The sequence below is a fragment of the Globicephala melas genome, chromosome 15 (assembly GCF_963455315.2).
Source record: "Globicephala melas chromosome 15, mGloMel1.2, whole genome shotgun sequence".
NCBI lineage: Eukaryota > Metazoa > Chordata > Mammalia > Artiodactyla > Delphinidae > Globicephala > Globicephala melas.
This window is the reverse complement of record NC_083328.1, coordinates 74,020,647-74,045,596: the sequence shown is the minus strand read 5'-3', so window position 1 is coordinate 74,045,596 and position 24,950 is coordinate 74,020,647. Positions and strand designations below refer to the sequence as shown.

General features: G+C 50.4%; 1 protein-coding gene across 5 annotated transcripts in view; it reads left to right on the top strand.

The window, feature by feature from the left end:
- The window catches only part of PREX1 (phosphatidylinositol-3,4,5-trisphosphate dependent Rac exchange factor 1), a 197,642-nt gene that overhangs the window by 125,720 nt on the left and 46,972 nt on the right, over positions 1 to 24,950 (top strand). For all 5 annotated transcript variants that reach the window (XM_060284411.1, XM_030839007.2, XM_060284412.1 and 2 more), the window contains 8 exons: positions 2,735 to 2,868; positions 8,622 to 8,740; positions 10,268 to 10,417; positions 12,597 to 12,744; positions 19,766 to 19,866; positions 20,404 to 20,507; positions 20,701 to 20,750; positions 23,066 to 23,141. In XM_060284411.1, the coding sequence (XP_060140394.1) occupies positions 2,735 to 2,868; positions 8,622 to 8,740; positions 10,268 to 10,417; positions 12,597 to 12,744; positions 19,766 to 19,866; positions 20,404 to 20,507; positions 20,701 to 20,750; positions 23,066 to 23,141 (882 nt within the window). The remainder of the gene's footprint in view (positions 1 to 2,734; positions 2,869 to 8,621; positions 8,741 to 10,267; positions 10,418 to 12,596; positions 12,745 to 19,765; positions 19,867 to 20,403; positions 20,508 to 20,700; positions 20,751 to 23,065; positions 23,142 to 24,950) is intronic.

Genomic DNA, 24,950 nt, shown 5'->3' with positions numbered 1-24,950 from the left:
TTCCATTCCAAGAGTGTGTTTGTTAGTCCAGTTTGTTCACGAGTCCAACAAAGTTAGCCTAGGTACCCAACTTTTTTTTTTTTTAATTTATTTATTTTTGGCTGCGTTGGGTCTTAATTGCCACGTGCGGGCTTTCTCTAGTTGCAGAGAATGGGGACTACTCTTCCTTGCGGTGCGCGGGCTTCTCATTGCGGTGGCTTCTCTTGTTGTGGAGCATGGGCTCTAGAGCGCAGGCTCAGTAGTTGTGGCACGCAGGCTCAGCAGTCGTGGCTCACGGGCTCTGAGCACAGGCTCAATAGTTGTGGCGCACGGGCTTAGTTGCTCCGCGGCATGTGGGATCTTCCCGGACCAGGGCTTGAACCCGTGTCCCCTGCATTGGCAGGCGAATTCCTAACCACTGTGCCACCAGGGAAGCCCGGTACCCAACTTTTACAGATAACGCCAGACACGAAAACTAAGTTATGTGATTGGACATGCAAACACATGTTCGCATCTTTGAAAGTTCGCAACTTGAAGGTTCGTATGTAGGAGACTTACTGTACAAGCAGCCAAAATCTCCCTTTGGAGCCTGGAAGGGCTGGTGGGTGGACATGAGTGAGGTGGAGGAGACAGGAAGCACATGGTCTCGAAGGAACTGTTGAGTTGCTCTGTGCTCTGAGCTGGCCCATGGGCCACTGATGGAGTCTTATCTACCAGGGAATCACACTCTCCCTGTTTGCAAGGATGCTGGGCTCCAAGGGGCTCTTCATCCCCTAGCCCCAGGGCAGCAGGGGTGCTACCTTGCTGGGTCGCTGTGCTGTGGGCATCACACATCTGCCTGTGGCACGCAAGCGTCCAGGCTGTGATTTCTGTTAACGGGCGTGTGCTTCTGTCCTGGGCTGCACAGCTCTTGATTGCAAAGAAGCTGGTTCCCCAGGACCCCGAGTGGGCCCCAGAGAGGGTCTCTGGCACCATTGGGCAAATGGATTTGCTGCTTCTAGCCGGCCCGTGGGCACAGAGCAAACCGACTTTGACGGCAGCTGGGGAGACTGCAGTGGGCAGTTAGAAAACAGCCTGATTTCTGAGTTGCCAAAACCAGTTTCCCATACTGGGTATCAGAAATAATTGAGTCAGCAGATCTTTCTGGGGTACGAACTCCTTGTCAGTTCTGGGCGTTGAGTGTCTGGGGAAGGAGATTCTATGAAGAATTCTCCTTCTTTCCTCCCCAAGTTCCTTTCCAGGCAGAGGTAGCATCACGTCTCTTTGTTGTGATCTGCAGGTCGGTGAAATGAATTTCCCCTAAAATACCACTTTTGCATAATATCCCCTGGGCCTAAATGTCAGAGGCATCCCCTTGCCCACCTGTGGATGGGGCCTCCAACCTTATCTTGTTGTATTTAAAAGTACATCAAGTATTTAAAGTTGGCGGCTGTAAGAAAGAGAGACTTCAGTGGCTTAAATGAGATAAAAGTTTATTTCTCAGTAGTGATGCAGGCTTGGGGTGGGGCACCTCTGCTCCATTCGGACCCTGGTCCCTTCCAACGCCTTCCTCCGTCCTTTGCTGCGTTGTATTCCACTACCGTGGCCATCTTCCAGCCTATGGCAAGAGGAGGGAAGGGAGGAAAGGGAGGGAGGCAGTTTTCTCAAGGAAATGATGTAGAAGTGAGGCATACTGGCCATAATGTGGTCACGTGACCACGCCTGGCACAAGGGATGCTGGGAGGTGGAGTCTGTGGTTGGGCAGCCATGTGCCAGCTGAAACTCCGTGCCTATGACGGAAGAGGAGCACGGATTTGGGGGCCCTCCGGGGGCTTCCTTAGCCGGCATTCTGTGCCCTCCAAGGTCTCTTTCCAGCTTCCTCTCTGTTAGCACTTTGGGATCTCTCTGCCCCTGCCTTGGTCCCCCCAGAGTTCCAGATGGACCTGTGTGGTCCCTGGCTCTGAGGACTCCTCCCAGCAGGGACCTTGCCTATCCCTATCCTCAGCCTCTTTATCTTCGCCATCCTCCCAGGCCCATCTTGCTCCTCCCCGGTGCCTTTCCTGACCACATCGCCCTGAACCCCATGGAGGTTCAGTGAACGTCATGCACACCTAACATCTTGGTCATTTAGCATAGATGACCAGGTAGAATTTGGGAACTGTTCCCGTCTATTCTCACGTCCTGAGCTAGAGAGGGTGCTCTCAGAATCCTCTGCCCCTGGTGGAACTCACATTGCATTGGTCACCTGTTCTGCAAGCATTTATTGAGCACCTACTGTGTGCCAGAGAGTGTAGTAGGTGCTGGGAATACCGTGGCAAATGCTTGATAGATGCTTGATAATGCTTCCTGTCCTTATGGAAGTGGCATTCTTGTGGAGGAGATAAAGTAACAAGTCAAGACACGAATAAATAAAGGGGGGAGGAGAGAGGCAAAAACCCAACCAAACAAAACCCATAACAAAACCAGATGTCCACTAGGGCCGTGTGAGCTGAGTGAGTCCTTTCACCTCGCTGAGCCCCAAGCGCCTGTTCTGTGAAATGGTCATCTGTGTGTGCTCCTGCCAGCGTTGTCCTGGCACACTCACCAGACGGAAGCCATCGATCAGGCTGTGTTGGGTTTCTGTCTGCTCACAGATGCGCCTCCAGTGGTGCATTGAGATTTTGGGGGTGCGAGGGAGGCAGGGGCAGGTTCTGTGTGTGGGAAGGAAGGGGGGCATTCCCAGGGGAGCTCCTGCATTTGCCAGCTCATGCACCGCAACCCCCCATCGCTCTCCCAGGGCTCCAACCTCACGGACATCTGCACCCAGCTCCTCCTGCAAGGGACTTTGTTAAAAATCTCTGCCGGCAATATCCAGGAGAGAGCCTTCTTCCTCTTTGACAACCTCCTTGTCTATTGCAAGCGGAAATCCAGGTGAGTTGCTGGGGAGACTGGGACAGGGCTGCCCGGGTGGGCTGGGAGACTGGGACAGGGCTGCCCGGGTGGGCCGGGAGGCTGGGATTGGGTTGAACTCTTGACGTAGGCTTGTCACTTCCCTCTCTAGGCCTCCCTTTTCTCTTCTGAGTTCAGGGATTTGTTCTAGATCAGCACTATTCAAGAACATAGGTTATTTAAAATTTTCTGGTAATCACGTTACAAAGAGCAAAAGAAATAGGTGGAATGAATTTAAATAACATTTCATTTACCCCAATATGTGCCCAAATATTATTATTTCAACTTAACTTAAAAATTTGTTAAATAGGTATTTTGCATTCTTTTTAAAAATTTACACTAAAGCTTCAAAATCTAGTCTATATGTTACACTTATAGCACATCTCAATTTGTACTAGGCACCTTTTAAGTGTTCAGTAGCCGCCTGTGGCTTGTGGCTGCCACAGTGGACAGTGTAGGTCGAGACGATCATGGAAGTTTGGAGAGTCTTTGTGCCACCAGAATCCTGTGATTCTAAGATCCAAAGGTAGATGGTTTGAGGGGAGGGAAGTCCTCTCCTGTTAAGTTTTTTGAGGGAAAGATAGTATCTTTGTCATCTTTGTGTCTTTCACTGGAGCTTCTTAAACTTTGTAGCGTGAACGGATGGGTGGATGAGTGGTAGACTGATGCGGATGTATGTGTGGTTGGATGTGTGGGCAAATGGGAGGAGGGATAGATGGGTAGTTGCAGGTTTGGGAGATGAATGGGAGTGATTGTCTATGTGTGTATAAATTGATTCGTGGTTGGATGAACGAGTAGATGAATGAGTGAGCAGTCAAGTGGTTGGAGATTTAGGAGATGGCTGGATGGAGGGATAGGTAGAAAGTTGGGGGAATCTGTGAATGTTTGGGTAGTTGGAGAAATGGAAATGAAGACATGATGAGCCGGCAGAGGTTATATTTATTTATTTATTTAAATATGTATTTATTTATTTTTATTTGGTTGTGCCAGGTCTTAGTTATGGCTCGTGGGCTCCTTAGTTGTGGGATCTAGTTCCCTGACCAGGGATTGAACCCAGGCCCCCCTGCATTGGGAGTGCAGAGTCTTAACCACTGCACTACCGTGGAAGTCCCTAGGACAGGTGTATTTAAATGAAAGGCGTGTTGGGGTCTTTATGTATGGTTTGTTGAGTGAATGGGTAGATGGATGGATGGTTGGATGGTCATAAACTTGGGAGGCTGAGTGGGTGGTGGAGGTTTGGAGATCAGTGGAGGGATGATCAGTTGGATGGGTGTGTTGAAGGATGATTGGTTGATAGTTGCCAGGGTGGTTGGACTCTGGTACGGGAGGTTGGTTGATAGGATGGTTGAGTTGATGGATAGGTGGATGAATGATTGGAGAGACGGAAAGTTAGGAGACGGAGGGGTAGGGGCACGAGTGGATGGTTGGATGCATGAGTGGGTGGGTAGATTGGTGGACCAAGAGAATTCTTGCCTTTCAGTTTTCTCGCTGAGGAGGTAGAGGACAACTGACCAGTGCAGCCCTTTTTGAATTAAGCTTCCTGTTATTTTGTTTTAGGGATGAAATGGTGACTTTCCAGAGGCTTCTTTACTCTTTTATCTAGCAAAAGTTAGGGCTGAGGGGAGGTCCAGATCCTGGGTCCTACTGTCAGCATCACCTCCAACTTCCCTTGTGGCTCTGGGCTTGTCACTTCCTGTCTGTCTGAGCCTCGTTTTCCTTGTCTGATTCTGCTGGCCTCCTAAGGTGGTGGTGAGGAACCTTTCCACAGGATGAATGAGGGCTTTCCGTGTGAGTGTGGGGAAGCTTCTCATGGTCTTCCTCCTCCAGCCTGACCTCTCTGAGCCTCAGTTTTCTCTTCTGTAAAATGAGGTTGATAAACCCCTTCTTACAGTAGTGTTTGCTTAAGAGCAACTGTTGAATCCCTGCTCAGCCATTTCTCTAGCTCTGTGACTTTGCCTCTCTTTGCTTCAGTTTCCTCATCTGTAAACTAGGATGAATTATCATGTATCTTGTACCGTGTACAAGGGCAAACATGTTAAGTGTGCCTGGCACATAGTAAGTGCCCAGAATAAGGAGTAGCTGCCATTACTGTTAACTTACCTCCACATGTGATGTGTTCCTATTCAGTGCGATCCCACGGGTGCAGCACCTGGCACATAGTAGGTGCTTTAGCCACAGGCCCCTCCCCTTCCTCCCTTTCCTCCCTGTTCTGGGACTTGGTCCTTCTGGTCAGAGATCTCCATCTCCCTCTTTCACCATCTCTGAGTGGCTGGGTCAGTGTGTCTCTTTCTCATTTGATATTTTATTCCCGTTAGTCTGTCTGCATCTGTCTCATGTCCTCCTATCCCCCCATCAATGCCCCCTTCTCCTTCCTCCTTGCTTCCTGCCTGTTCTCACTGGAGCCATCCTGAGAGTCCTTCTTCGACAATGCCAAGGCCACTGCCAGCGTCCACCCCTAGCCCTTCCCCCCCACCCGCCATGGGCTGCCTGAAGCAGGCACTTGTCCCAGAACACTGGGGTTTAGAAAGCAGAATGTCCCTTCAGGCCTCTGTGACCTCCCAGCCTGGGCCACGTTTGCTCAGCCTTCAGTCACCCTGTCGTGGGCCCTTCCTCCACTGGAGCAGTAGCAGCTGATGCCGATTGTACTGGACACCCAATGGGTCGTCTAGGGCGCACGCACTCTTGTAAGGCCGTTTCCTGTCTCAGGCCTGCAAATGAGCTGGGCTGGCTAGAAGGAGAGGGCACATCTGTCGCCTGGGAGAACCTGGCAGGCGGCCTCTGCCCCTGCTCTAGGTCAGGAGCCAGAGGGCTGGGCTCCGAGAGGTCTCAGAGGGATTGGGCATTGGTGGATGGAACTCGCAGCGTGGCTCTGATGTAGTCACAGGAAACGCCGGACGCTGGTAGGTGTCTGTCTACGGTCGTGTCTTTGCCTGGGCCATGCCAGGCACTGCCTCTCCAGGTTATGGGTCAGGGGAGGTCTCTGACTCGGAGTGCTTCTGGTCTGGTTCAAAAGCAGAGGCTCCTTGGATGTCAGAAGTGGAAGGGAGAGTTTTTAAAAACACACCTCCCCATTCTTCAGAAGGCGAAACTGAGGCACAGAAGAGCTAAGCCTCACGTATCTCGACTGCTTGTTTAACATCTTAGAGGCGTCAGCAGCGTGTAGTGGTCAAAGACTCAGAGACGCTGCTGCTTGCAAGCTGTGTGACCTGGGGCAAGTTATGTCAGCTCTTTGTGCCTCTGTTTTCCTGTCTGTTTAATGGGGATGAAAGCAGTGTCCGTCTCATGAGGTGTTTTTTATAGATTAAGGTAAAACATGTAACGTGGTTAGAATGATGCCTGGCACATGGTGTGTAAGGTAGAAGATCTAAATCTGTGTCTTCCCTTGGGTGTGTCACAGACAGCTTACCCTTAACTTGGGTCTAAAACAAGACTCTTCATTTTCATTGTAATGAAATGAATGCTCATTCCTGCTCCAAACCTTTTCCTCCTTGAGTCGTCGAAATTCCCAGTAAATGGCATCGTTTACCTAGGATCTCAGGCCAGAATCTTAGTTGTCCTTGATTCTGACCTGCCTCACCCCCCATCACCAGCAAGTGCTTTGCATTCTCTCATCAAACGTTGGTCAGAACCTCAATGTAATTATGATAAAAATTCCAGGAGGGAGGTTGTGTGTATAGGTACGTAAATGATTTTAAAATTTACGTGGAAACAGAAAGAGACAAAAATAGCTAAAGACAGTTTTGAAGAAGAACAAAGCTGGAGGACTTTTATTACTGATACCACGGCTCACTATAAAGCTATAGTAATTAAGACAACGTAGTATTGGTGTAAAAACAGACAGAAAGATTAATGGAATGGAGTAGTGAATCCAGAAGCAGACGTACATGTAAGCAGTCATTTGAATTTCAACAGAAGCACCGATGAGGTGCAATAAATGGAGCTTGGTCGGTTTGATATCCAGGGGGAAAAATGAGTCTTGAACCCTTACTTCACACAGTATACAGAAGTCATCCTCAGGTGGATTATTGGTTTAACTGTGAAAGATAAAACAATAAAGCTTCTAGAAGAAGGCATAGGAGGCTATCTTCATGATCTGGGGGTAAGCAAAGATTTCTTAAATTGGACAGAAAGTATAATTATAAAGGAAAAATAGATTTATCAGACTACCTTAAAATTAAGAACTTCTGTTCATCAAAAGACACCAAGATGAGAGTAAAAAGGCAAGGCACAGAGGAGGAGAAGATCTTTGCAATCCACTTTGCAAAGGACTCATATCCAAAATATATAGGCCAAATTTGGCCCTCTGCCTATTTTTATAAATAAAGTTTTATTGGCACACAGCCATGCCCATTCATTTTTGTGTTGTCTGTGGAGGCTCTCATGCCTCAAGGGCTGAGTTAAGTAGTTGTAACAGAGACCATATGGCCCACACAATTGAAAATGTTTACTCTCTGGCCCTTTTTCAGACGAAATTTGCCGAGCTCTGCTATAAATCATTAAGAAAAAGACAGACAACCCAACAGAAGAATGGTCAAGGGACAGTCATTTCACAAGTGGAAGATACCAGATGGCCCATAAACATGAAAAAGTGCTCGGCCTCATTATTCATCAGGGAAATACAGATGAAATCTTTATTAGAGACACTCCTTTCTGCTGCCAGAATGGCCCAAATGAGAAATTAAATACCAGTTGTGGAGCATGTGGAGCAACTGGAATGTCCCTCTGCTGCTAGGGGTGGGAGAATTGATACGGCTTGGCAGTATCTACCAAAGCCGATCGTATGCATTCCTTATAACTGAGCAATTCAACTCCTAGGTAGATAACCCGGAGAAATGCACACGTATGTTCTTCATGAGACATGTGCCAGAACATTCCCAGCAGCACCAAACTGGAAGCACCCAAATGTCCATCACCATCACCCTGTGCGATTCCACGTATGTGAAGTTCTAAAACAGGCAGAGTGAATCTATGAGTTTAGACGTCAGGGTAGTGGTTACCCTTGCAGGGGGTAGTGACCAGAAGGGGGCGTGATGGAGGGCTTTCGGGGTACCTTCTGCCCTCCTGTATTGGAAGGTATATTCTCAGAGACTTTGTTTTGTTCCCTGCTGCAGCCCTAGCACCTAGAATAGTGCTTGGTGCCCAGCAGGTATTTTCTTGAGTGCCTGTTGAATGCATGGGTGAGTGACTCCCCTGGTCCCAACTTGGTATCCTTCCCATACGAAGCACTGGTCAGATTGTTTGTTGAGTGACTAAATGGGTGAGCAAGAGAATTCACCTGAATGAATGAATGAATGGTGGGTAGGTAGATGTAAGTGGATGGATGGATGGACTTCCTACTCCAAGTTCCTTTCCATTCTGGTTTTATTTCAGGAAGTTCCTGTTTGTTAGACACCCTGAGAGTCTCTACCCATTTTCTAGCCTAGAAGAGTGGGTTTCTGTTGCTTCTTGTTGGTTTCACATCCACATCTCCTGTTGGCTCAGAAGTAGCTCTGGGAGGTCAGCAAGGCTATTAACCCATTTTCCAGATGAGGAAGCTGTGGCTGAGAGTGGAAAAGTGACTTGCTCAAGTCACCCAACCACCAGCCAAAATGCCATACTTCTGACCTGGTTCCCGCACTTCTCCTGTCCCCGGGCACCCTTCTGTGTTACTGCCTTGCTTCCCTTTGCTCTGTTGAAGACGGTTGAGCCCCAAGGAGAGGAGGCATAGGGGACATTGACTTCCCACTGTCTTTCAGGGTCACTGGGAGCAAGAAATCCACCAAGAGGACCAAATCCATCAACGGCTCCCTGTATATCTTCCGGGGTCGAATCAACACTGAAGTCATGGAGGTGGAGAACGTGGAGGATGGGACAGGTAGGTCCCCACCCATGCCCTGCCCGAGCCCAGCCCCCCTGCTCTACAGCACAGTCTCTGCTGCGGTTCACCAGTGTTTTCCTTTGATCGGGAAAGATAACCTGTCCACAGAAAAGTGCCTAAAACATATGCACATAAAGCCAACCCCTGGGTGGTCACCATTCAGGTTAAGAAATAAACTGCTACCTGCACCCCAGAAGCCCCTCACACGCCCCTCCCTGGCCACAGTGCCTCCTTCCCCCAGAAGTAACCACTCTCTGAATTTTGTGATGATTATTTTCTTGCTTTTTAAACATATTTTTACCTCCTAAATATGCATTGCTAAACATTTTAATTAAAATTTCTGTTTTCGAACCTTATTTAAATGGTTATATGATTACAAATAAATATAAAATTATATATATGTATTTCTTATTATTATTGCTTCTCACTGTGTTTCTTTCTCTGGGTAGCACTGGCCCAAAATGTGGCTTCTTTTTTTTTTCTTTTTAAATTGAGGTTTAGTTGATTTACAACATTGTTCGTTTCAGGTGTACAACATAGTGATTCAATATTTGTATAGATTGTACTCCATTTAGTTACTACAAAATAGTGGCTGTGTTCCCCTGTGCTGTACAATATATCCGTGTTGCTTGTCTATTTTATACGTAGTAGTCTGTATCTCTTGATCCCATACCCCTATCTTGTCCCTTCCCCCTTCCCTCTCCCCCCGGTAACCACTAGTCTGTTCTCTATATGGTACAAATGGTCATCAAGTGTACTGTATATTCTTTCGCATCTTGCTTCTTTCACTCAGCCCCGTGGTGGTGAGTCATCCGTGTTTCTGCATGTCGCTCTCTGTAGCTTGTCGGTTTCCATTGCTGTGTAGTTTTCTCTCGCACAGATAGTCCCCAGTTTACCCATTCCTTTTGTGAGGGCCATTTGGGTTGTTTCTGTCGTTTACCATTATAGACAGTGATCCTGTGAGTATTCTTGTGTGTACACCTCTTGGTGTTTTTGTCCTTGAGCTTGTCCAGGACAGGGGTTCTGAATTGGTTTTGAGCCACAGACCCCTTTGGCAGTCTCACGAAACCTGTGGACCCCTCCTCAGATTCAGGGTATAGCTGGCTGCAACATTCCTGGATAACGTCAGCCTGTTTTCAGAGAGGTTTGCCAATTCCCATCCCAGCCAACACTCTGTAAGGGCCCGTGACTTGGCATCATCAGGCTTACACTAGGGTTTTATGTAGCCCAAGTGCCAGAATGAGATGGGCAAGGAGGCATAAGGTGTCTCCCTTTGCAATCGAGGGGGTGGGAGGCTCTTTGCTTGAGGTCTTTGTTGCCCACCAGAGAATAGATAGGAGAGGGAGCATCTGGAGGATAGTAAGTTCAACTCCCAGATCCTGATGCCATTGATGCCTCCGCCGCCCTGTCCTTCTGGAGGAGGAAGGGCTGGTCCTGTGACCTCACTCGTAAGCATATAATGATGAATGTTGGGTTGTATGGCTGAGCTCTTGCTGACCCCGCTTTGCCTCCTTCCCTTGCCAGCGGATTATCACAGCAATGGCTACACCGTCACCAACGGCTGGAAGATCCACAACACGGCCAAGAACAAGTGGTTTGTCTGCATGGCCAAGACAGCGGAGGAGAAGCAGAAGTGGCTGGATGCCATCATCCGTGAGCGGGAGCAACGCGAGAGTGAGTGTCTGGGGGCTTCCCCAGATCCCTGGGGCGTATATGGCTTCCTGCAGCCTCGTCCCTTCTGTAGAGTGAGCTGTGTCTAGGGGAGGGGTGTAGGATCCTTTCCAGAAAGGTCAGAGCTACAGAAAGCAGGTCTCTGAAGGGGCAGAGAGCTCTGGGACTGTTAGAACTTGGTGGGATCTCAGCTCATCTGGTTTAGCCCGCCAGACAGATGGGGAAACTGAGGCCCCATGGAAGGGAATTGCCCAAGGTCATGCCAATGTAGTTGATCATCCTGATTCTTTGCTTCCTTCACCCTTGAGGGTTAGTAGTCAAGATGCTCCCTACGTGCCTCTGTCCCCTCCACGCTTCTGTTCCCTTCACCGGGGGTTCTTTTTGTTTGACATTCACCAAGTCTTTGGGAGGAGGGTCCCGGGGGCTGCCCCTAACTGTCGTATGAATGCTTGGGCCAGGCACTTCTGAGGCCCCTGCGTTAGGAAGTGCAGAGCTGGCTGATAGTTGGGTGCAGTTTGGGGGTGGGAAACTCTGAACTGCTGTACAGAGACCACCGTGCTCGGAAGGGGAGGCCATGGTGTGTTTGGGGGTGAGTTGCTTCCGCTTTCCAGACCTCAGTGATGTGGCCTGGTAAATGGGGATAAAGCTCCTGCCGCAGAGGGTTGTAATGCTGCTAAATGAGGTTTGGATTTGATGATAAATACTTGCAGATTTGACTCATGGTCCTAAAAATGATACCTACCGCCCAGCTTTACAGAGGAGAAAACAGAGGCCCGGTTTCCTCCATATCTATATTCTGTTCTCTTGAAATCCCTACTTGGATGTGTCGTGGACATCTCACACTTACCATGTCTAGTCAGAATTCTTAATTTCCACCCTGTCTTCTGCCCCAAACCCGCTCATTCCCTGGACTTCCCCGTCTCAGTAAGTGGCTCCTTCAGTCATCCAGGAGCTCAGATTGCAACCGTTGGTGTCACCCTGATGTCTGCCGACTCCCCAAACTCAGTAGATCAAGTCCCTTTAATTCTGCCCTCCACTCACATGCCAGGGCCATCTACTTCTGTCCTCTCCCTGCTTCCACCCAAGTACAAGTCACCATCATCTCTCAGGAATGAGTATGGGCCCAGCATGGCCTGGTCCACTGAATTTTTTTTTTTTTTTTGAGAAGTTAGACATCAGGATTTTTAGGTGACATGTCTTGATTTTAAATGTTGCATCAAAATTTATTAAAATGCCATTAGGCCAGGTAAACAACTGAACTTAGCCCCTGCTGGGGCAGGTTTATGACTTCTGACACGGATCAGGGCTGGGTGTGTGGTCAGGACTGGGGGTGGGGGTCAGGGGTGTGGCCTGGCCTGGGTGGGGCTGATCAGTATCTTTGTGGTCGGAATGGATGGCTGTGGTCAGTGCTGGACATATGTGCTCATGAGTGGAGTGTGGCCTGAGTAGGCCTTGGTTGTTAGAATCGGGGTATCACCCAAACCCTGAGCTCAGGGCTGAGTTTCCAGGCGTGGTACATGCTGTGGTCAAGAGCACAGATCTGGAGCCAAGCTTGAGGGTCTAAATCCTGGTTCCACTACTTCTAGATGGGCAACCTTGGACAGGAACTTAATTTCTAAGGACCTCAGTTTCTTCAGCTGTAAAATGGGGATAATGGAACTTGCCTTGTAGGTTTCCTGTGAGGATCAAGTGGCATAGAGTAGGCACTATAAAAGCATTTGCTATTATTATTTGTCACTACTCTTATTGTCAGGATTGGATGGGGTCCAGGTAGAAAATATGGGGCAGTGATTGGGATCATAGTCTGTGTGTATTGTCTAGAGAAACGGGGAAATTTCCATCCCTGGCCTGGAAGGAAGGTCTCAGTAGGTTTTCTGATAACCTCAGAATTTGGAAACCCATTCTCAGGTTGAAGGGTCGACTGCTTATTACCCTGGGACTTAGCCTCTCTGGACCTCAGCTTTGCAATCTGTGAAATGGGGGACTTACCCACCCTCCTCTACAAGGTCTTGTGTGGGGTCACTGGCAGGTGCCTAGAACAGTGTCCGACATGCAGAGAGTGCTCTATGGGTGACCACTGGCTGTGGCGGTAGTTGGGGGCAGCTGGGGGAAAGGCTTTCAGGAACCACATGCCCGCCTGCTCTGCTCCCCAGCGCTGGTGCTGACCGTGTCCCCTCCGCAGGCCTGAAGCTGGGCATGGAACGGGATGCGTACGTCATGATCGCGGAGAAGGGGGAGAAGCTTTACCACATGATGATGAACAAGAAGGTGAACCTGATCAAGGACCGTCGGAGAAAGCTGAGCACCGTCCCCAAGTGCTTCCTTGGCAAGTGAGTGACCCCATCCTGGCCTCTGCTGTGTCCCTGGGTCTTGGCTGGAGGCTGGAGGTGGGCAGACCCTCTGCACCCACGTGGCTTTTCCCAGCCCTGCCCCTTCCGCCATGGGCAGAGCCACTAAGGCACCTCGAATCCTTGTGGAACAGTCCTTGGAGATCAAGGACAGTGGGGTGCCCATATCAGGGCTTTCAAATGTTTTGACCACAACTCACTGCAAAATGTAAGTTTTATATTGTGACCTGGTACACACCTTCACGTAATATATGACTGAAGCCAAAGTTTCACAAAATTTACTGTGCTTGTTACACTCTGAGAATACCTGTCTATTCTGTTCTATTCTATTCTATTCCACTCATTTCTTCATTCATTTCAAAAATAGTGCTGAGTGAAACGCATGAAATTGATTCCACAAACTGTGAGCGGGTTTTCCACCACGGATTGAAAAACGCTGCTCTAGCATTCAAGCAAAGAGAAGCCCCTCTAGATATGTCAAGCAGAAAGGTATTTAATGCAGGGAGTTGATGTCAAAGGTTTTGGAAGAGCAAATGTAGACCTTTGAATTAGCCTGTTTGAACTGTCATAACAAATTATCACCGTCATGGCAGCTTAAACAATAGAAATTTATTTTCTCATAGTTCTAGAGGCTGGAAGTCTGAGATCAAGATGTTGGCTGGGTTGGTGTCTGGTGAGGCCTCCCTTCCTGAGATACACAAGGGGAAGGGGAGGTCCATATGGTTTCAGTACTTAGGGCTTCCAATTTCTCTGTCTGGGAATTATGTTATTTCCTAATAATAAAATATTATTACTCCCCACCCTTATTTTATAACCAAGGATCAAAGGATCAGAGCACAGGTGAGATGGGATTGGATCCTAAACCCACGTTTAAATCTCATTCACCTGGGGGAGGGGGCTGGGGATTGGGAGAAGCAGGAGAAATGCATTCCTTGTGAAACCATCAGGCTGTTTCCAGGCCCTACTGTGTGTTAGACCTAGTGGTCGGTGCTCTGGAGAGGGTAGAAGAATGCCCAGGGCTCCTGACCGCACGAAGCTTGTGGGGAGAGAAGCTTGCCTGTGAGGCTGGGATTTTGTTGAGAATTTATTAACTTACACCCCACCCGCTTCCCAAAAGATTTTGAAGAGTCCTGGGGTAAAAGCGGCTGTAATTATTGTATTGCCGTAGACCAGGTGAGAGGTGCCGTGGACTAGGGTAGTCACCGTGGAGATGGGGGCAGGTAGTTGCATTCTGGATCATGTGGAAGGTGACAGCATTGGCTCATGGGGTGGAGAAAAAGGGAATTAAGGATCCTGAGCACCTGGAAGGGCTGGAGTGCTGATTGCTGCAAAAGGGGAGACAGAGGCAGGTTTCAGAGGGTGGGAGTAGAGCCCAGAGGCTCCACTTGGATGCCTACACTGAGACAGGCTCCCGGACAGAGATGTCGACTTGTTAGTTGGATATGAAATCTTGACCCGGGGAGAAAAGTTCTGGCTTGGAGACCTAAGTGCAGGGGATGTGGGCATTTAGATGGTTTTCAAAGCCATGAGACTGAATGAAATCCTGCAGGGGGATGGATAGAGAGAGGGATGAGGCAGAGACTGGGCTCTGGGGCGGAGGAGGAAGCAGCAAAGGAGACTGAGAGGGAGCGGGCAGAGGGGTGGGAGGCACGCTGGCGAGTGCAGTGATCTGGAAGCCAGCTGAGGGAAGATGCAGAGCCCGTTTGCACGTGTTAAGGTCGAGATGCCCAGGAGACGTTCGCATATTGAACAGATGTTGGATGGGCAGCTGGAGGCCAGTGTTAAGCCGGGGGCAGGGGGCCAGGGGGAGCTGATTGGTCATGGCTTGGGGCAGTAGGCAGGGGATTTTGGGGGTGTTTGGGCCCCTGGAGTTGGCCTGGATGCCTTGGAGTCAGGCTGCCCTTTTGCCCTCAGGGTTAGTTGACCCCAGCTCCATGTTCCCTGGGAGGGTCTGTGGAGGGGAGGCTGTGGGGCCCAGACCTGTGGGAAGCAGGGAGGGGGCAGCCGGGATGGTCTCCATCAGCTAATTCCTAATCCCTGGGCAGAAAGGAGGTTTCTCTCGAGGAGGGGTTTGCTTCCGGCCCCCCCAGGGTCAGAGGACCTCCCCCCCTCACTCCACCTCTTTCCAAACCCTTTGGAGAGCTTAGTCCAGCTGGATGGGCTAACCTGTCTGTGATTAGGGCTTCAGCAGGGTGTTCTGTCTCCTCAGGAAGGATTAGGGGAGATTTCTTTCACTGCCCATTTGAAACAGGGCCAGGATTGAAGCTTGTTTGGCAATCATTGGGCCCTCAAGGACCAGACTTCCTTCAGGAGATCGTGCTGATAAAAACTCTCCTTGTGTGGCTTCGCTCTGCACACAGCCCCGGGCTCGTGGTCCTCCTCCTTCCTGGTCAGGGCCCAGCTCCTCCTCCAGGAGCACCCGGGCCCCCTCCAGTGGAAGGAACCAGCAGCCACAGAGACACAATCACGGAGCCTTTCTCTGCTCCAGGTGCTGCCATGTGGCCGTGCCTTTTAATCTTTGTGTGACACTGTGAGGCAGTTTACTGCCATTGTTCCCATTTGAAGGGTGAGGACACTGAGGCACAGAGAGGGAAAAGGTCCTACACAAGGTCGCATGGGCACAAATTGGGGGCTGGGATTTGAACCCAGTACTTTCTCTCACCACACTCTGCTGCGTTTATCCATTTTTATCTCTATTCAGCACATTTCGTTTTTCCTTGATCGTAACCTGTCTCTACTAGATGGAGGACTCCAGGAATACAAAAAGTGTCTGATTTATCTTTATAACCTTCAAGGGTTAGGCTTTGAATCAGACTTGGACTCAAGTCCTGCTTCCCCTGCCTTCTAGCTGTGTGACTTTGGGTGTTTCTTAACCTCTCTGAGCCTCAGTAAATGACCAATTAATGAGAGAGAATGAAATGTTTGCCTTGCCGGATTGTCGGAGGATACAGAGAGAAAACACATGTGACATGCTCAGCACATTGTGGGCAAGAGTGATGGAAATGTGATGGAGCTTAAGGAGTGGCCTGTTTCTGCCCTCATCAGAGAGAAAGCTCACGGATGCCGCGTGAAGAAAAACCAAGGAACGAAATCTGTGTATTTCTGTGGAGGCTTCACGGGAGGAACATGGCGTTTGCCCTCTAGGATCCTCGGATTCTAGGGAGACAAAATTGATTCCTTCATCTATCCCAGTCATTGTTTATTGAGCCCTTACTGTGTGCAAGCAGTGAACAGGACAGAGGAAACCCCTGCCCTCGTGGAGACAACAGGCCAGTAGGGGAATCAGAAACTAGATAAATACAAACAAGGAAGGGAATTTCAGTGACTTGATGAGTGCTTTAAGGAAATAAGTAGGTTTATGTGAGGAGGTGAGGAAAGGGGGTGTGGTTTCAGCCAGGGTGGTCAGGAAGGGCCTCTTGGGGGAGGTGACATTTTAACCAAGATCTGGATGACAAGCAAGAGCCAACCATGAGAAGATCTGGGGGAACAACATTCCTGGCAGAGGGAATAGCAGGTGCGAAAGCCCCAAGGCTGCAATGAGCCTTGAGTAAATTGAGGAACAGCGAGGAGGCCAGCGTGGCTGGAGGGAGTGAGGGGCTGGGGGGTGTCAAGATGAGGCCACAGGGGGTAGCAGGGACCAAATCAGGCAGGTAAGGGGTGAGGGGTTCAGATTCTATCCCAGGTGCTCTGGGAATCCATTGAAAGAGTTTACGTGGGAGAGTGAGGCGAGCGAGGATGAACTCATTATACAGGCCTGGGATGAGGGCACTGTCACAGCTTTAAGAACTCAGGGCACACGGTGTGATGGTCTGTCTGGCAGGGCAGTCAGGGAAGGCTTCCTGGAAGAAGAAGGCCTTTGGTTATACTCTAGACAGAGTTAGATGTCATTCATTAATTGAAGTCTGCCAGAATGGGAGCACCCAGGTGCAAGAGGCCACACTGTCTCACCCGCCTGTGGGCACAGGTACACGGTATTAGCGCGTAATAGCTGATCAATAATGATTCGTCAGGCATTGCTGCAGACACCACCCGGAAGCATCTCAGGCAGTGGAGTCACAGGGATGAACATAAAACCCCCAGTTCCTACCCTTGTGGAGCTCAAGGCCATGGAGGAGACGGGCAAGAGAAATGGGATTCTTGTATTGGGGATGAGTAGACATTGGATCTCAGCTTGGGGGCTCCCCCGGGAAGACTGCCAGGGTGTACCTGTGTGTCCCCTGTGCCTAGCCTTGGACTTGACACTTAAAATTCATGTTTACTGGGTGCATGATACTGGGGGGCAGGAAGGAAGAAGGGTGCTGCCGTTAGCTGACACATGCTAACTCTCAATTAGTCCCCCATTCCCTGAATCTCAGACTCCCCGCCAAAGCAGGCTGACCTGCTCCCTGTGTCCGCAGCGTACGTCACCCTGCTCCCGGTTAGGTCTCTCTGGAAGACTGGATCTCGCTTCTCTTTGCCCCCACCCCCACCAACTGGCAGATTGCTGGTTCCCCAACCTTCTTACTCAGGGCCTTGGTATACGCTGACCCTCCTGCCTGTAACACATGTCCTTGCACCCAGCGGTAGCACATGGCGCCCCACTGACACAGTGTGGTTCGCAGATGTGTTTTCCCTGGGCCACACGGTGCTTTCAGAACATTTTGGATTCAATATCAACATTTAACAGTTGGGAGATTTCACAGGAAATGCTGGGTTTCCAGCTTCTCTTGAAAAGTCGTAAGATGCTTTAGTCTTCCCATGCGGCCACAGTTGGCCGCAGTGAGTGGCTGCCGTCTTCAGAAACGCTGGCTGGTTCAGCAGAGTTTCCACCTGGTCCCTTTTACTCATTTATGAGAGTTTAAGGTCCCTGCATCAGAGGTGGATTTTGTCTGGTTTTGTAGGCTGGATCCCAGCTTAGGACTCAACATGATTTGAAAGTTACCGACTAAATCCAGAAGACCCCTGAATGAACCCCTTGCCAGATGGACCCAGCTGAGGCCCAGAGAGGGACAGCAGTTTGCCCAAATTTGCCCAGTAAGTTGATCCTCAAAAAGGCTCAAGACTCAGCTCAGGGCAGAAACCTGGGTCACAGTTGCTGTCCTCTGGGCTGCATTTTTCTGCCCTTGCAGCTGCTGTGGGCAACTTCCTGTCCCCCTTTTGGGACCTGCTGTGGTCCCTGTTGGGACCCCCCACAGGGCTGCCGGTCCGTGCCAGAGGTGGCCCCCGATGGGACAGCTGGTGGGCAGCCAGAGGCCGAGTCTCCAGCTTCCGAGAGTGGGCACTCAACATCTGTTCACCTCCCCCAGCTGCCGGCAGCTTTCTTTCTGCCTCTGATTTTGGGGACTTCAAGAAGAGACCTGGGGGAGGCCAGGACCATCTCTTCCCCACTCGGGGCTCCCGCTCCACAGAATAGATCCATTTCTTCTACGCCCCCCACCCCCGGCTCTCACTGGGGTTCCCTGAATGCCTCGGCACACACTGCTACCTACACACAGGGCAGGTCTTTGCTAGCCAAACACTGCAAAGCTAAAAATAGCCCTGCCCCCCTCTGGCCCTGTAATTGGAGGCAGGACAGCTGGTTTTGATAAGCTCCCCACTCTGGCCAGCTGCCACCCGCTTTCATTGAGAACAGAATGACCACATCCCCAGCTCTCCCCTGGCCTGCTGACTTCCAGTGGGTGGAGCTCTGCATGGAGCCCAAACTCTACTCCAAGAACCAGGACCTGGGCTCTGACTGAGCCTCTGCCCCTCTGGGTAGTCACGTTGGATTTGCCTCATTTCCTCTGGGCTTTTGAGCACTTCTTTCTTACTGAGACCTTCCTGCTTACCCCAGAACATTCCTTCTTGTTTGATGGTTCATTCCTTTATTTGTTCAAAAGATTTTTGAGCCTTGCTGTGCTTTGGACTATCTTCCAGGTGCGGGGGGTGTAGAGCTGTGAATCAGACAGAGCTCCCCATCAGCATGGAGGTGGCATTCTGGTTCAGGGAGATGGTTGATAAACACATAAATAAATCTGTAAATAGTATAATACAAATCCAGTGATAAGTGCTAAAAAGGAAGTAAAACAGAAAGATGGGGATGGTTTGTGTGGGTGTGGGGTGTCTTGATGAGGTGATCAGGGAAGACTTCTCCGAGGAGGTGATATTTGAGCTGAGACCTAAAGATGAAAGAGAAAGGCTGTGTGAAGAGCTGGGGAAGGGTGTTTCTAGGCAGTGGGAACAGCAAGTGCAAAGGCCCTGAGGCAGGCAGGAGTCTGGCAGTTTTTTTTAAGCAGGGGAAGTTGGTGGGTGAGACTAAAGCAGAATAAGTGAAAGGTATAGGAGATGAGGAAGGGGCAGTTCATCGTGTCAGGGCCTTGCCATCATGTGGGCAGAGTTTGGATGCTTTTCTGAGAGTAACCAGGAAGCCCACCGGAGGGTTTTAAGTGGGAGAATGAGATGACTTGATCACCCTTAGCTCATCTGACTCTCCACAATCATCTTTCTGGGTCCTTATTTCTTCCTGCTTATTGGTTTCTTCATTCCCTCTGTCTGTTCAGCCAGCCAGCCAGCCATCATCCATCTCCCCACTCATCTACCCAGTAATCTCTCCACTTATCACCCACCCATCTGTTGCCCTCCCCACCCACCTACCCACTAATTTTCCCAGCCACCTAGTAATTTATCTGCCTGTCAGATCATCCAGTCATCTGCTCACTTTTCATTCATTTATCCACTCATGTGTCCATCCCCTCTCTCTGTCTCTCTCATCCATCCTCCCGTCCGTCCATCCATCCATCCATCCATCCAATGAGCCTGAGGCGGTGCCTGGGTCTGCTCACACCCACCTCTCTGCCATTGGTCTTGGGGAAAAGCATCTGGCCTCAGCACGACCCCCAGGCCTGTGGTGTCCTAAGCTCTGCTTTCCTGTGGGCAGTTCTGGCTGTCACTCCTGGGAGTCAGGGGGGCCAGGCCAGTTCAGTGCCGGCCCCCGTGGCCTCAGGACTGGGGAGGTCCTCTCAACCGCATGTCATGTTCCTGGCAGTGAGTTTGTTGCCTGGCTCCTGGAAATTGGCGAGATCAGCAAGACGGAAGAAGGCGTGAACCTGGGCCAAGCCTTGCTGGAGAATGGTATCATCCACCATGGTGAGTGCAGGCTAGGCCTGGGGGGCCGAACAGTAGGACCAAGTCAGAGCTCAACAGTGCTGTGCTTCCACTAACTCAGAGGCCATTTCTACACTTCTGTGTGGCCAGCTGTTCCTTCATGGTTTGAAGGAAGAGCCTACAGGATCAGCTAATGGATCCAAAGTGGGGAGTGAGACAGGGAAGCGCTAGGGGCGACTCGGGGCCGTTGTGTAGAGATGGGTTCATAAATCTTGACAGTGGGGTCTCACACCCCAGCCTGCTTCGTGATCTAGCTCCAGGGAGATGCTGGGCAGGTGGGCCTCAGGGCAGACTGGAGTGGGCATTTCTGGGCCTCTCATGAGACCGGCAGATGCCCCAGCCCCCAGCTGTGGGTCTCAGCGGGCCCTGCACGTAGCCGGAGGACCTGGAGTGTGGGCAGGGGCTTTGGAGAAATTGTGCTTGGCATGGAGCCTGGCCGAGTGGAGGGTGAGGATGGTGGGCGTGGGTCAGGAGGGCCCGAGGGGGCGCCCAGCCTCACCAGCCCTGGGGTCCCTCCAGTCTCTGACAAGCACCAGTTCAAGAACGAGCAGGTGATGTACCGCTTCCGCTACGACGACGGCACCTACAAGGCCCGGAGTGAACTGGAGGACATCATGTCCAAGGTGGGAACCCCTCCACCCTGACCCCATGACCTTGACCCCACAGTCACCGCAGAGCAGGCCTCTGCCCCAGTGGCCTGTTCTCCACTGCCCTCACCAGTCTCCCCTCTCCCCCCACCCTCTCTCCCAGCAGCCTGGATTTGGAGGCCCCTGAAGGATGTGGCCTGATCACAGACTCCCGTTTTTTCTCTTTCAGGGTGTGAGGCTTTACTGCCGTCTTCACAGCCTCTACACCCCTGTGATCAAGTAAGTTACTCTCTCCAAGCTTCAGTTTCACCTCTGTCTCTTCTCAGCTGTGTGGCATTGGGCCAATAACTTAACCTGCCTGAGCCTCAGTCTCCTTCTCCATCAAATGGGGCTAATAACTGTACCAACCCTGTAGGTTTGTCATGAGGGTCAAGTGAGTAAATTTGTGGGAAACACTGCAGTGTGGTGGTGAAGGGTGTTAGTTCTGGATCTCAGCCTGCTAGTCAGCAGCTGTGTGCTCTTGGGCAGTTATTTAACCTGCTGGGGCCTCAACTTTTCCCTCTGTGGAACGGGGATAATAATAGGATACACCTCAGGGCCTTTGCACTTGCTGTTTCCTCTGCCTGGGGTGTTCTTCCCCTACATATCTGCATATCTGCTTCCTTACTTACTTCAAATGTCTCCAAGTCAGAGGGGCCCTCCCTGACAATGTGTGTAAAACATCACCATCTGGAACACGCTACCCTCCTTACTTCAGTTTGGTTTTCTTCTTGAAGCTTGTCAGTAGCTGACATACTGTATATTTATTTCTTAGTCTGTATACTGTCTGTACCCCAGGGAATTGTACACTCACCAAGGTCAGGGAATTTGCTCACTGCTGTGTCCCCAGACCCTTGACAACACCTAGAGCGGTGCTGGCCAGTAGAACTTCCCACACTGATAGAGATGCTCTGTGCCTGTGCTGTCCAATGCAGTAGCCACTAGTCACACGTGGGTTTCACACTCTTGAGACTGAAGAGTGTAATCTTAACTCTGATTTAACATTAATTGGTTGAAAAACCGCCATGTACTGGAGAACGCAGTCCAGGGCAAAGGAGCCCTCAGTAAATGTTGAGTGACTGTTGAAAGGTAATTAACTTCTTTTGCCTCTGTTTCTGCATCTGTGAAATGGGCATAAGAATAGCTCACACCCCTTGGCTGATCTTGAAGATTAAATTTGACTGGCGCCTGGCACACAGTGAAGGCTCTGTCAGTGCCAGTGATTGGTGGTTGTCTTTACTGTGGAGCTTGTGGCTGTGGACGAAGGCACAGGGAGGGTGACCTGGTCCTTACCAGCTACAGAGGCCTCTGCCCTCTGTCTTGACAGCTCTTGTCACCTCTCAGGAGCGGAGAGGAAGAGTCTTTTCCCAGCATTCGCTGGAGGCCAGGCCCAGGGAGCCCCTTTCACCTCCAGACCTGCCCCGCTGGCTCCTCCCCTGCTGCCTTTGTGCAGGCCCAGGAGGCAGGCGGGGCCGCCCGGGTCCAGCCTTGGCCCTTGCCGGAGAGGCCTCTCTATCGGCCCCCAGAGGAGGAAGTGGCTGGGCTGGCAGCGGGTCCCCAGTTACCGCGCACGTGACCTGCTGGGCTCCTCAGTTCCTGAAAGCCTGAGAAGAACTCCCCAACCGGCCTTTCTCAGCCCCGAAAGGGGCTCCCCAACCGGCCTTTCTCAGCCCCGACAGGGACTCCCCAACCGGCCTTTCTCAGCCCCGACAGGGGCTCCCCAGCCGGCCTTTCTCAGCCCCGACAGGGCCCGGCCGCAGAAACTCACTCTCGTCAGCTTCAAAGGCTGAGAGATTGTTGCAGTTTGGCGGCAAGGTCCGCACAACCCTTTGTACCAAGACTTGGCAGGAATTAGTTGCTACAACAGGTCAAAGCAAAGAACCAGGACCCTGACAGCCCTCTGCCTTCTGCTCTGTCCTGACTGCCCACACCAGCCCACAGAGAAGCATTTCCATGTCGGTATTGTTTTGTTACCTTTAGACACACGAATGTTAACAGCAAAACAAAAGGAAAGAATTGGAAGTTTTTCTCATTACTCAGAGTAAATCAGGGTTCGGCAGGCTCAGCGTTTTTGACGTTTTGGTCTGGATAATTGTTTGGGGGCTATTCTGGGCAGTTCTGAATGTTTAACAGCATCCTGGTGTCTATCTGCTGGTTGCTGGTAGTACCTCCGCACTCCGCCCCCCAGCCAGGTCATGGCAGCCAAAAATGTCTAGACACAGCCAGGTGTTTCTTGGGGGGCATAGCCATCCCTGCTTGAGAACCGCAGGCTGGGGGAAGCTTCCAGAGCCTTAGAGCCACCTACTCCTGCCCCTTGATGCTGTTGGTGAGGATGGGGTCCTGGGTTGGGACAGACCTGCCCTCAGTGACACTGTGAGTGAGGTGTGGAGTCAGGGCTGGACTCCCTGCCTGCTGCTCTCCCCGGCCCCCCTGCCTCTGACCCGTGGCTGGAGAGCCTGGAAATCCTCGGACCCTGAGCTCTTTGAGTTAGGGACATTGGGACTATTTCCCCACCCTCCTCCCTGATCTGCTCATGGCCTGCTTCCTCTCCACAGGGACCGCGATTACCACCTGAAGACGTACAAGTCGGTGCTGCCCGGGAGCAAGCTGGTGGACTGGCTGCTGGCCCAGGTGAGAGCCCCGCCGAGCAAATGTGACCCGTCGTCCCCTCTGCCCAGGCCTGAGGGGCTAACCAGGATGTTGGCCTTTGAGGTTTAAAAAAATTTTTTTTTAATTATTTTTTAAATTGTGGTAAAATACACATAATATAACATTGATCATCTTAACCAATTTTAAGTGTACAGTCCAGTAGCCCTAAGTCCACTTCCATTATTACACAGCCATCACCCCCATGCACTTCCAGAGCTCTTTCCATCTTGCAGAACTGAAACTCTGTCCCCATTAAATAGTAACTTCCCATTCCTCCCTCCCCCCGGCCCCTGGCAGCCGTCCTTCCACTTTCTCTCTCTGAGTTGGCCGGCTGTAGGTGCCCTGTGTAGGTGCAATCATGCAGTGTTTGTACTTCTGTGTCTGGCTTGTTTCTCTCAGTATAATGTCTTCAGGGTTCATCCACGTTGTAGTCTGTATCAGAATTTCCTGCCTTTTAAAGGCTGAATAATATTCTCTTTTGAGGATAGAGCACATTTTATTTATCTATCAGTTAAGGGACACTTGGGTGGGTGGCTGCCACCTTGAGGCTTTCCTTTTTAAAAGTGGGACGGTCCTGGGCAAACTGGGACAAGTTGGTCTCATCCTGCCACAGAGCCTCCATATAGGGCTTGCCAAGCTATTCCCTTACCCTAGGTTCCCAGTGAGTGGCGGCCGGGCAGAGTCTTGGAAAAAATCTCTGTGCTGATTTTGCTGCAACTTCCCAAAGGTGATTGTTCCATCGAGGTGCCGTGGACACTCTTACCTACCTGCCTCTTATACCTTATGGCTTCTGTTTGCAGGGCACTTACTCTGGGCCAGGCCCTGTCTGGACTTTGTGCAGTATCTCATTGAGTCCTCCAACCCATTTCCAGACAGGGAACTGGGGCCCAGAGAGGCCAAGTGCCTGGTTCAAGGGCACACAGCCTGGCAGCAGTAAAGCTGGGAATCGGATGGGTGCATCGTACGTACTTAGGCCTCATTTCTGCAAACTTTTCAGGGAGCCTGCAAGAATGTTCATTCATAGTCTATAAGAAGAACGTAATGTCTCCAAAGACAAGAAGACAACTGTGAAATCTAAATGTTTAAACTTTCATAGAGTGCAGCTTTATGGCAGCCTTATTAATTGTTAAGTTTAGCATTCATAGAAACTTCATTCCATTCAAAAACAATTTGTTGCCTGGATTTTCTCATGTCGAACAAATTCCTGATGATTGCCTAGAAATCATAGCCAATCTATGTAAAGTAAATGCTTCTTGGTGTCAAATAACTTCAAAATCAAGTTTAGAAAAATTCTTGAAAAAAAATTTTCAAGCCCCCAAAACGTATTTAATGTAGGATGTGTGTGCATTTTAATATGTTTGCTATGATGTGGGGCCCTAAGACGTGGGAGGTCTTAAAATGACCTTGGATTTGAATTCAGATTTGCACAGCTGGGAAGCACAGAGGTGCTAACCATTGCACTACACCGCACACTGCCCCCTCCTTAGGATCCCCTGAAGCCAGCTCAGAGCATGTGCTTTATTTATAGCCAGGCAGACCTGGGTTCAAATCTCAGCACTGCCGCTTCTCAGCTGAGTGATCTTGGACAAGCCGCTTAACCTCTCTGTGCCTCAGTTTCCACACCAGTAAAATGAAGCTCAAAACAATACCTTCCCCTTTAGATTATTTTGAGGATTCAGTGAGTTAATCATCTAAAGTGCTTATTAGAACAGTGCCTGGCACAGAGTAATTGCTTAGTAAATGGAACTGTTATTATAATAATTCCTCATTTCCTTCCCAAAGGATTCAGGG